The sequence below is a fragment of the Delphinus delphis genome, chromosome 19, assembly GCF_949987515.2.
Source record: "Delphinus delphis chromosome 19, mDelDel1.2, whole genome shotgun sequence".
NCBI lineage: Eukaryota > Metazoa > Chordata > Mammalia > Artiodactyla > Delphinidae > Delphinus > Delphinus delphis.
The window spans coordinates 25,936,721-25,948,199 of NC_082701.1; the positions used below are offsets into that span (position 1 = coordinate 25,936,721).

At 39.7% G+C, this 11,479-nt stretch overlaps 1 protein-coding gene across 1 annotated transcript in view; it reads left to right on the forward strand.

The window, feature by feature from the left end:
* The first annotated feature begins 2,086 nt into the window (after window positions 1-2,086).
* The window catches only part of TAF15 (TATA-box binding protein associated factor 15), a 29,287-nt gene continuing 19,894 nt past the window's right edge, over window positions 2,087-11,479 (forward strand). Inside the window, exons 1-5 of the mRNA XM_059996977.1 lie at window positions 2,087-2,327; window positions 9,043-9,082; window positions 10,579-10,630; window positions 10,713-10,797; window positions 10,880-10,982. Coding sequence (XP_059852960.1) covers window positions 2,087-2,327; window positions 9,043-9,082; window positions 10,579-10,630; window positions 10,713-10,797; window positions 10,880-10,982 — 521 coding nt within the window. The remainder of the gene's footprint in view (window positions 2,328-9,042; window positions 9,083-10,578; window positions 10,631-10,712; window positions 10,798-10,879; window positions 10,983-11,479) is intronic.

Sequence of the window (11,479 nt, forward strand, 5' to 3'; positions counted from 1 at the left end):
CTGCTAATGCAGGGGACGTGGGTTCAATCCCTGGTCCAGGAAGATCCCACATGCTGAGGAGCAACTAAGCCCGCATGCCACAACTTCTGAGCCCACGCGCTCAGAGCCTGTGCTCTGCAACAAGAGAAGCCACCACAATGAGAAGCCGGCGATCGGCAACAAAGAGTAGCCCCCGCTGGCCGCAACTAGAGAAAGCCCGCGCGTGGCAACGAAGACCCAGCCCCACCAAAAATAATAGAATAAATAAACTAAAAAAAAAAAAATTAAAAAAAAAAAGAGGAAGAAAAACGTAGAAATCGTGTTCCCTGCTCCCCCCACTGGCAATAACCGAATTCTCTCCTGCCCATCTCCTCCTCTGGGGTTGCCTTCCTCAATATATACAGTGAATGGCTAAATTGTTTTTAGTCATGAAAGAATTTCTATTTCTTTAGCCTTGCTTATTTGGACCTGCCTAGAGAGCTCTGTGACCCTCTACCTCTAGAGCTGAGCTCTCATTTACTGCTAGTATAATGAAGAGAGATGACCTCATGCCTCTTTTTCTGACCTGAAGGCAGTAATTCTGAACTTACCACTCCACCTCCAGCCCAGCCTGCCCCTCCTCCTTTTCCCAGTCACAGTGAATGACACCACCACCTGCCCACTTGTCCAGGTGTGAAACTCAGAATTTACCCAGGACTTCTCGCTTCTTTTTTTTTGGACTTCTCACTTCTTTTCCCACCCAAATTGGTCACCAGATCTTGCTCAGTCTACTACCTAAGTATGTCAGGGATCTTCTCACTTACCTCCATCCCCGCAGCCACAACCTAAGTCCAGGCTACTATGATCCCTCACCAGAATTATTGCATTGGTCACCTAATCGGTCTCCCTGCTTTTAGGCACCTCTTATCTCCATACATTTTTCATATTGCAACCTGAAAATGCAAATCTGATCTTTCTTTAAAATCATCTGGCAGGAGTTACCCACTGCCTTCAATAAAGCACAAACTCTAATGTACTTTACAAGGTCTCAGCTCTTTAGCCCCCTAATTTTCTGGCTTCATCTCCTACCACACTCCCCTCCTGGGTAAACTCCAAACATACTGAATCACTTTTTTAAAAAAGTATTTGTTTATTTGGTTGGGCCCGGTCTTAGTTGCCTGCACAGCATCTTCTTTGTCACGTGTTTAGTTGCGGCATGCAGGATCTAATTTCCTGACCAGGAATCGAACCCAGGTCCCCTGCATTGGGAGCGTGGTGTCTTAATCGCTGGACCACCGTGGAAGTCACAAGTCATTGAAAACACTTTTCCCCACTTAAGAAGTGGTCAGCTTCTGCACATCACCTATGGTTTGTCTCATCAGATGTCACGTCACCCTTGGGGAAAATGTCCTTGTGTGCTCTCTCTGAGCTTTCATAGCCTCACCTCAGACTCGAGAGCTTGAGTCCCCTGTAGGCAGGGCAACAGAATAGTTAGACCCACAGGCAGTGGTGCCTGGTTACCAGGATTCCAATTCCACATTGGCCATTTACCAGTAGTGCGACCCAGGGCAAGTGAATTCTGCCTTCTCGTCTGTAACGTGGGAATAGTATTTCATCAGTCTGTTGTGAGAATTAAACAAGATGATGCAAGGTGCCTGACAATTAGAATTAGCTATTATCCTAGCACCGAAAACTAAAGCTCGACCCCCTACCCTGACACATCCTCAGGGTCCGGTTTGTGTGTGATTTCGTTTTAAGGCACACGTTTGTTCCAGTATCACCCTGTAGTCTATCTGTTACTCGGCAAGTTAGTTACAACAAACCGGGAGGCGACTTGGTCCCGCAGTTAGTCACGACTTTACGGCCCGGAGCTCAGCAACACCCCCAGGTGGCTCAAGCCTTCTGCAGCCCAAGCGGAGCGAACTAGGACATACCATTCGAAATTTCCTTTTCTAACCATATAATCTGCGTTTATAAGGCTCTCCTGTTTCGCTTCCTAACCTCGAATTCTATTAGATCCAATAAAGTGAAAAATAGGACTGTAATCAGGACGTACCGGGTAGGTTCAGTCCCCTCCCCCATCCCGATCGCGGCAGTGGTACGGCCTCTCCACAATTCCCTCTCAATAATGGTACCGTCCGAGGAGGGGGGAACGGGGATTCTGAAGTCCTCTGGGTTCTGGTCTAGCACAGAGCCACCCCTCGAGCCGTGGCGTTGTGGTACCGCCCGCTGCCCTGTGATTGGCTGCCGAAGTCCCGCATTCGGGGCCAGATCGCCGCGCCGCCTTCAGTACGGCCCCGCTTGGCTCTGGTATTCCTTGTTCTCTGCGGGTTGTGGGGGCTCTGCGCCGCGGCCGTTAGTCATGTCGGGTAGGTGACACTTTCAGCGAGCAGCGGCAGCGGCGAAAAGGGGCCTGGCGGGGTTGGGCCGTCTTCCCGCCCACCGGAGGGCCCCGCGGGAAAGTCTCCGGCCCTGAGGGAGGCTGGGGTGGGGGTGTGGGGGGGGGGGGGGCGGACGCTGCCGCCGCCATGTTGGACTGGAGGGACGCACGCTCCCAACGCTCTCCGTCTGCAAATCCCGGCGGGAGCGCCTCGAGCCCGGTCTCTTGGCCCTGTCCTTGGAACCCGAGGCGACGTGCTGCTCCCGGGGGAGGGTGTGTGACTCGGGGGGCGGAGGCCGCTACGCCATCGCAGGGGCGGGGGGAGCCCGTGATTAGAGCATCGGCCGGAGAGAATCGGTGCTTCTGGTTCTCCGCTCCGCCTCAGATCTTTCAGCGAGGCCTCCGGCCAGTCATCTCGCCGCCTCGTCCCTCAGTTTCCCCATCCGTGACGTGGAGCTGGGCCTTCCTGACTCACCCATTCATCAGGTGGGGGCCTTGACGCTCTGGGAGCCCTTTTAAACGACGTTGCCTGACACGAAATCCTACATACATGTCGTCATTCCCTCCGCACCAGCCTCCCGGATTCGAGATGGGGGTGCTTGCGTATAATTCCTCTTCACCCTTCTCTGTCATCTTCACCTCTTCAGTTGTTTATCTCCTGCACGCGCTTGAAAGTGAGCCCTGTTTATTATTGATGGGCTCTTGTAGGTCCCTGTGGCGTTTACGTTGAAACATACAGACCAAAGGAAAGGCAGTCTTCCATCAAGCACTTTAAATTGACAGAGGCACCCCCGTTGTGTGAAAGAGAAAAAGAGGCCTTGGTCTTATCAGGACAGCCCGTTTAGGTCTTGCGAAAGTAGAATATAAAGTCCGGGACGTGGGTCTGCTCTTGACTTAGCAGTCCAAGCTGCCGCACAAGGCCCTCTGTTGTTGGGCACATCGCAGGCTGCAAAGAAAGACCCGGCTCCCCACTTGCTAGGAACCATCCTGAGAATTACATGTTACTTTTCAGGTGGAAAAGCAGAACACGTCCCTGAAAGCCATATGGTTGGGATGAAAATGACTGCTGGCAGAGTATTTTACATTTTTTTAAGGGAGAACTTGTTGATATTAAAAAAAACAAAAACACCCCCCCCCCACCCCAGGTAATCCAGTTTTGCAGAATAGTGGAAATATGTGACAAAAAGGAAGGAGCAGGCTGAGAGGAGACCAAATTAGCAAGAATGGTTGGACAGGGAAATGATAAACATTCTTTAGATTAACATTGATGTTAAGCCAGAAGTTTGATCTTTAAGGGGAAGGGGCATCTACCTGATGTAAGAGGCTGTTAATTGCACAGAATTTGTATCTTTAATTCTTGCTCAAGCAAGAAATAATTTCTTACCCCAAAGGTGACATTGGTACATATTTTACCAGCTGCATAATTTGGAATGAAGTCTGGTAAAGCTCCACAGAAGTACATAGAAGTACACTCAGGAGGGTGTGTAACCCATCCGTGATGTAAAAAAAAAATTTTTTAAGATTCTCCCACCTTCATGCAGAAATTTACCATTTCAGTGTATACAGTGCTCATTAAAAACCATTGACCTGTCTCGATTTTTGACATAATTATTGGTTTAAAGCAGTGGCTTATTTTTGTAGGACTGGGTAGCTTTTATGGAAAATTAAGTTTTAGAACTGTACCGTTTGTAAGATCCAGGATTTTCAGTGTGTCATAATAGTGTGTGAGCTGGGTAATCCATTATCCCTGGTCTTTAGAATTACCAAGACAGCACTTACTTGTCATTTTGTAATTTGAGTTTTTTTAACATCAAAATTGACTTTCATGTCAAAAAGAACTAATAATTGCTTGTTTCTACATTAAGTCAATTAGAGTTAGAATCTTTTAAGTTCTACTTAGTGTTGTTATATACTCTGTACATTTTGTAATTTGTGTATAAAAATAATACTTTAGACTTTGTATAAAAATAGGAATAATGCTTTTGACTCCCCCCTAAACAACTAATGGCATTAAGTTTAGTTAAGTCCTTTAAACATTCCAAACTATATTGTAAATTTAACTTATCAAATTGACTCAGCCACTACAGGTGCCTGACAGGACAGACTTATAAGCGTAATAAAATAAATGTTTACATAATAAATAAATCAGAGTTGTAAATATTGTGAGTCAGACTCTCAGACAAATGTGAATTATCTGACACCTTTGAAGTTAAAATCAAATCTAATATCAGTTATACATATAAAAATTACGAAGTCAAGAAACTTCTTTTGGCACTATGGCAGACTAAGATAACTTGTAAATCCTCTGTCTACGAATAGCTAAAAATGCAAGAACTTACATAAAACAAAGGGCGAGCCCCTGCTGCCAGAAATGAAGTAGAAGCCAGCATGGTAGGCATAGAGAAGGGTGTAGGTCTCATTCAGAGACTTGGAGTTTATTGCCGAAATAACTAAGGACAGGAGATGCAGCCTTGAGACCATTAGAGCCGTGTAATGGGAACCCTTACATAAAACCTGGATGTTTAAAGGACTGTATCTTCATTGAAAGAATGAACTAGAAAAACCTTTGTACCAGGATAGGAGATAACAAGGAAGCCTGGGCCTTGAGTGAGGGAAAAAAGTTTTTTCCTGAGAATTTGTAACTTGGGACCTGTGCTTCATACAGTTTCGGTGTACATTTAGATTAGTTATGAGGTCCAGGGAACCTCAGGCCAAGAAATTTAACATAAAAATTGGTTCTCGACTGACAGTAACCTTGGGGTTTCTAGTAAAAACAAACGAAAAACCTTTTCTGAGGAAATTTCAGAGCCTAGGTCACGAGGAATCTTACAGAAAAAACAAGCCTTGCAGAACATAAGTTCACAGTAAAACATTGCAGAATTCTGGAAGACAATTCGCCAAAATGAGAGTGACAAATGGCATTTGAATCCCTAATAGATAGTCTGAAAGCGAGTATTAATGTGTTTAAAATTATTGGAAACCTAAAAGAAGTAATCAACCCTAAGACCAAGACGTGGAAAATGGTTACGTAGATTTGAAAAAGAATCAAGTGTCACTTCTAGAAATGGAAAAAGTGGTCAAGTTGAATTGCAGATAGACCTAGCAGAAGAAATAATTAGTGAGGTAGAAAATAGATATAATTACCCAGGATTCAGTTCAGAAGGATAAAGATGAAAATTGAAATTTTAAGAAGTATAGGAAATAGATTGTGAAGTCCTGTCATATATCTAATATGAGTTCGAGAAGGAGTAAATGGTGAAGAATTAATAGGTAGTTGAGTTTTCCAAAATTGATGGATCAAGAAGCAGTAGTCTCAAACATGAGACATAATCAATTCGTACCTAGATACATAAATGTGAAACTGCAGGTTATGAAATACCAGTGACAGACCTATCAGAGGAAATAGAGAAAAGGTAAGATTGGTAGACTTCTTAGAAGTTTTAAGAAGCCACTAAATGATCTTTGGAATTTAGAGGAAAAATAACATTTGACCTTGACTTTTTTAGCAAATAAAAGACTAAGAATGCCACTTTCAGGCCTTTGCTGAAAGAACTAATAAAAGAAATCCGAAAGGGAGGAGTGGGATGCAAAAAGATACAGAGGAAGCAAATGCAGTAGATAAAAAGTATTGACTGTGTGGAATCTAGAGTTTTAAAGTGGAAGCAAAAGATAACGGAAAGAAAAAGTGGAAGCAAAATAATAGGTGAAGGCTGTGATTGGCATTATAGCATTAAAGTTCTTGTATGCTAGTGGAGGTCGAAGATCATTTTGAACTTTATCAAGAATGCATGTTAAGAATTGAACATACTCTTTAAATTATGAATAGTGACTTACTAAAAGAACAGAATTTGAACGTCTAACTTCCAAAGCAGTAGAGGGGGAAAGGGAGTAAGGAAAATCCAATAGAAGGAAGTTAAGGAGTTGAAAAAAAAAGACCCTGGTAAGTAGAGAGTCTAGTATAGGCTGGTAGGAATAAATAAAAAGTAACAATAATAAAAATATGAAAACATCAGTTGAAAGACAAAGATTTTCACATTGGGAGAAATTGATCTAGATGTATGCTTTCAAAAATGACATACCTAAAACCTCAGAATAAGAAGTGTTAAAAGTATAGAGATAGAAAAATATTAATCAGGCAAACATCAACCAAAAGGAAGATTGTTTAGTTACATTACCAGTCAAAATAAAGTTTGGACATTTTTAATGATAGTCTTCATGTAATGTTAAAAGGAAATTCAAAAAAGAAAAAAAAGGGGAAATTCACCAGGAAGCTGTAAATCTGTACTTTTATGTGCTTTAACAATATGGCCTCAAAGTGTAGAAAGCAAAAAAACACTCAGTGAAAGAAATTGACAAATACAGAGTCAAACAGGGAATTAAAAAAAATTTAAACATACTACTCTGTGTAATAGATCGGGTAGACCAAACATGAGTAAGAATATGAATAATAGAACTAACAAGCATCATCTTACGGATTTACAGAATTCTTTCAACATTTAGATAATACAGTTCTTTTCAAGCACATAGGAGACATTTATGTAAGTAAAAGTGTTTACCAAGGGGAAAAGCGAAAAACAGCAAATCCTAACAAACACCTGGAATAGTACAGAAAATACCTTTCCTGGCTGCAATGGAATAAGAAGACAAAACCACAAAGAGTGTCAAAACCCTATACACTTGGAAATAAAAGCACCTCTAAATAATTCATGGGCCCAGATACAAGGCTCAAGTGTCAAGTACTCATAATGAGCAGTTGTTTAAAATGCCATAAATAACATTTATAAACTGATTTTCTCTGGTGAATGTAAAACATCTACTTTCACTAAGAGCTCGACTTGTTGGTCAATACTCTTATTTCTATATTCTAGAGTTTTAAAGTCAGCCAGCTAAAGAAGTCAGATTTACAGTTTCAGAGAGCTGAAGTTGACTGAGTTAAGAGCTCTGATACTTATAAGATTTAAGCCAGGGTCATATGACATATGTGCTGTGTACTTCTATAATTTTTGCCTGAGCCAAAGTACAATAAGGTCTTGGACTCCACTCTGTCACTGGGAGAACCCACGTCATTGCCTTGGGATATAATTTAACTTAAAGCTTCATGCATCCCCAGTGTATGTATATTTGTTTTATTCATACACCCCCTCCTCCCACAGTAATCCTTTTTAGTTTCTGAACTGGTTGAAACTAACTTCCTTTGCCATTTGATAGATGCATCTAATCTCTTTATGAGCCAGTTAGGTTCTGTATTCTTTTCATATTTTTCTTATTTGGTTAGTTACAAATCTAGTCATATTATTATTATGGGCAGTGATGCACAATTTTTTTTTTTCATCTCAGGTAGCCTTATGTCCACATTCATAAAAGAAGTAGTTTGTGTCAGGATTTCATTCAATATTTTAGTAGTTAAGGATTAAAAAAATTCTTGTTCAGTCTGATTGGAGATCTCTACTGTAGAAAAGTGGCAAATTTGATGTCACCCACTTATACAGCCAGTGACAGTGTTTTCATATTGTAGCTTTATATGAATTGAATGAAAAAGTCATTGATGTAATTTGATATTTGGCGGGTTTTCAGAGCTGTTCAACATCAAATAGTTTTATTCAGATTGGATGAGGTTGGGCCTAATAGCAGTTGAAGACTATCAGTCATTTTTTTGCAGTTGAAAGAGTATTTCATATGATATTCTTCTCTTACTCAATCACTAATAAAATTAGGTCATTCATTTGACTCTGAGGAGAAGCCTAGAGGGTAGAGCCTCTTCAAAAATTTTTGGAATAACCGACACTTTAAAGTATTGAGAAAAGTTCACAGTTCAAATTATTATTATTATTTTGACGTATATTACTCAACTCATGCCTTCCTTGGTAGTTTTTTTTTTTCCTTGGTAGTTTTTATTGCCAACAGGGAAGCTAGAGGTAAGTATTGCTGAGTCGGTATATACCAAGTGGCTTAGCTGCTTTTACCAAGTCTTTGGAGATCTTTTTGTTGCTGCTGACAGCCAAAGCAATCCAATCCAATCCAAGGGAATGGTGTATATGTTAGGCTGGCAAGGATATGAAGTGAATGTAATCCTGGGGATTTATCTTAGAGTGTGCATTTTCCCCTTTTTGATCCTGATTAGTTTTTTTTAACAGATATCTTTTTATATATAAAGATAATATAGGGCTTCCCTGGTGGTGCAGTGGTTGAGAGTCCGCCTGCCGATGCAGGGGACACGGGTTCGTGCCCCGGTCCGGGAAGATCCCACATGCCGCGGAGCAGCTGGGCCCGTGAGCCATGGCCGCTGAGCCTGCGCGTCCGGAACCTGTGCTCCGCAACGGGAGAGGCCACAACAGTGAGAGGCCCACGTACCGCAAAAAAAAAAAAAATAAAAAAAGTAAAAAAAAAAAAAAAAAGATAATATAACTTGAGCTTTTGAGTTTTTGTTGAAAGGATGGGTTTTTCACTGACTGTTTCTCATTTGTTCACTTGGTTTTTGTGACCATCAGGACATGTTTGTAGAGTAGTTGTTTTCAAAGCTGTAGTTACTGTAAATAGCTAATACTATTGGCACAGATTTTTCCTTGCACTGTATTTTTAACTTCTAGTTTTTCTTTCTGTAGTTTATGATATTTTCTTATCACATTTCATCTGTAAGAGCTAAAGTCAGCCTTTGAGGGAAGCCTAATTTTAAATAAGACAAAAATTCTTTTTATGTGTTTTAGATTCCGGAAGTTACGGTCAGTCTGGGGGTGAGCAGCAAAGGTAAAGTATATGTACATTTCAATAATACCATGAACGAGTAGAGCTGAGAAAAAAGATAAATTTAGTCAGGCTTTCCTCTTAAGCTTTGGTATCTTGACGTCTTAAAAGAGTTAAATCTTAGCTTGTGAAGGGGAAAGAGTCAGCCTATGTACATAGGTGCTGTAAGATATTTTTCTTTTTTTAAAAGGCTGTTTGAATCAGTAAATATAGGTGCCCCCTAGAGATTAAAATGAATCTCATAGGTATTATAAAGATTGTTTTCTTTAAGAAATTATTTAGAAGAAACAATTACTAAAAGGATTTAAGTAGTTGAACTATAACAGCTTAGAAAAAGCATTTAATTTTTTTGATTGTATATAATATGCTAAATGTGTTTTTTCTGGAGTGGATTTTCTTGAAGCACTATGATAGAAGTGTTTAGCATTTTTAAAATCATCCTCACCATGCTCACAATAAAAAGAAAAGTCTGTTTTTATGTGAATGTATACATGCAGTAGGATTCTCTTGCTTACCAGAAATACAGCCTTCACTTGTAGTATAAGTGTTTTGCAGCTCAGTGTGAGATATTCAGAAGAGCATCTCAGATACCTTCTGTCATCAAGTTTTAAGCTTCATGAAAACAAAACTGATTTGACTTTTTTATTCTCATGGGATAGACCCTCATAGTAGGCAACTAGCAAATGTTTTATTCAATGAAATATGTTTTATAAAGTTAAGAAATTCTGTTAGCACTTGATAGCTCTAAAATAGTAAGATTTTTTTTTGGCATATGTTTTATTTTTCTTTGGTATATATTCAGAAAGTTTGTTTCTGACTTGTTAAAGCTTATATGCACTAAAATTAAAGAAAGTTCAACTCCGAGAAAGCTGCATGTATTCATTCAGTCAACAAACTATGCCATCCTATGCTATGACACTGGAGATACAATATACTTTCGTTCTATGATAGTATTCTGAAGATATACATGCCTCTCGTTACTGAGGCACTAACAATTGGATGTTTAGTGCCACACTGTGCATTTTCTAGGATGTTAGAGGCAAATTTAAGGCAAATGGTAGGAAGAAATTAATCTGTCACAGCACAGCTAAATTGATTAAAGCTCTAACTTCAAGAGTCATTATTTTTCTGCTTCAGATATTTATTATGGGTCTTGCTACCATGTAGTCACTCCCCTCCACCCCCAGCCTCCCACCCATCCAAGCATAATTCTGTTGGAATTTTCTAGCTCTGGTGAAGTTTTGTTTATTTGTGGGAGATTGTCAAAGCAAAACTTCTGGTGTGTGTTTGGCATTTAAGAGGTCTGGGCATGATTTTATTTATGTCTTTGACAGTCTTTGGTTATCACCTTTCAATTTAGACTCGAAGAGGTAGTTAGATCAACAGTTTCTCAGGAAAGAAGCTTGTATTTGAGTTGAAAGTTGAAAAGGAAGATAGGGTTAATTTAAGCTTTTAAATTCTAGCACATTTCTTTCAAGTAGTACACTTTTCTTTTACAGTTATTCTTCCTATGGAAATCAAGGCAGCCAAGGTTATGGACAAGCACCACAAGTAGGTTAAATATAAATTGAGTTCTTTATAAATAGTTTTAATCTTAAATATGCAGTGAAACTTGTATTTACCTAAATTTCAGAGCTATTCTGGCTATGGGCAAACTACTGATTCTTCATATGGGCAGAACTATGGCGGCTACTCCTGTTACGGACAAAGCCAATCAGGTTGGACTGATTTGTTAAATTTGCTGTTTTAGAAATTTAAAATCAGAACCTTTCCTAAATGGTATATCTATTTAATCTTTAGGTTATTCGCAGTCCTATGGTGGTTATGAGAATCAAAAGCAGAGCTCATATGGCCAGCAATCTTATAATAACCAGGCACAGCAAAACATGGAATCATCAGGAGGGTAAGGAAACAGTGAAAGTACTGAGGTGTTGGGAAGTGGAAATAACACTTTGGGTATTAAACAGCTTTCACTAACAAAGTCCCAGCTTTAAACTTTTTTTTTTTTTCCCAGAAAAGTGTTGATGGTGTATGAATTTCACAGTTTTGTATTATAAAGAATGTGGAGATTATCAATATTGATATTTGATTCTTATGATGTATTATTTGTACAATTAGTTTAGCTGTAAATGAATGCACATGATTTAAATGTTAAAATGTAAAATTTGAACCTCTGCTTTATACCTGAGATGAAATAAAAACCTGCCTATAAAAGGAGACTTATCAACGCTTACTTTTCATTTCCATTTTATTTTTTAACCATTTTAATGTATTTAATGTCCTTTTCAGGGGCAAAAATATTAAAGAAAAAAGTGCTAAAACCTATGCACTTATTTCAAATACCCTAAAAAATGTTTTAATTGTTAATATAGGTAGGTGAATATTAGCAATTTTACAGGT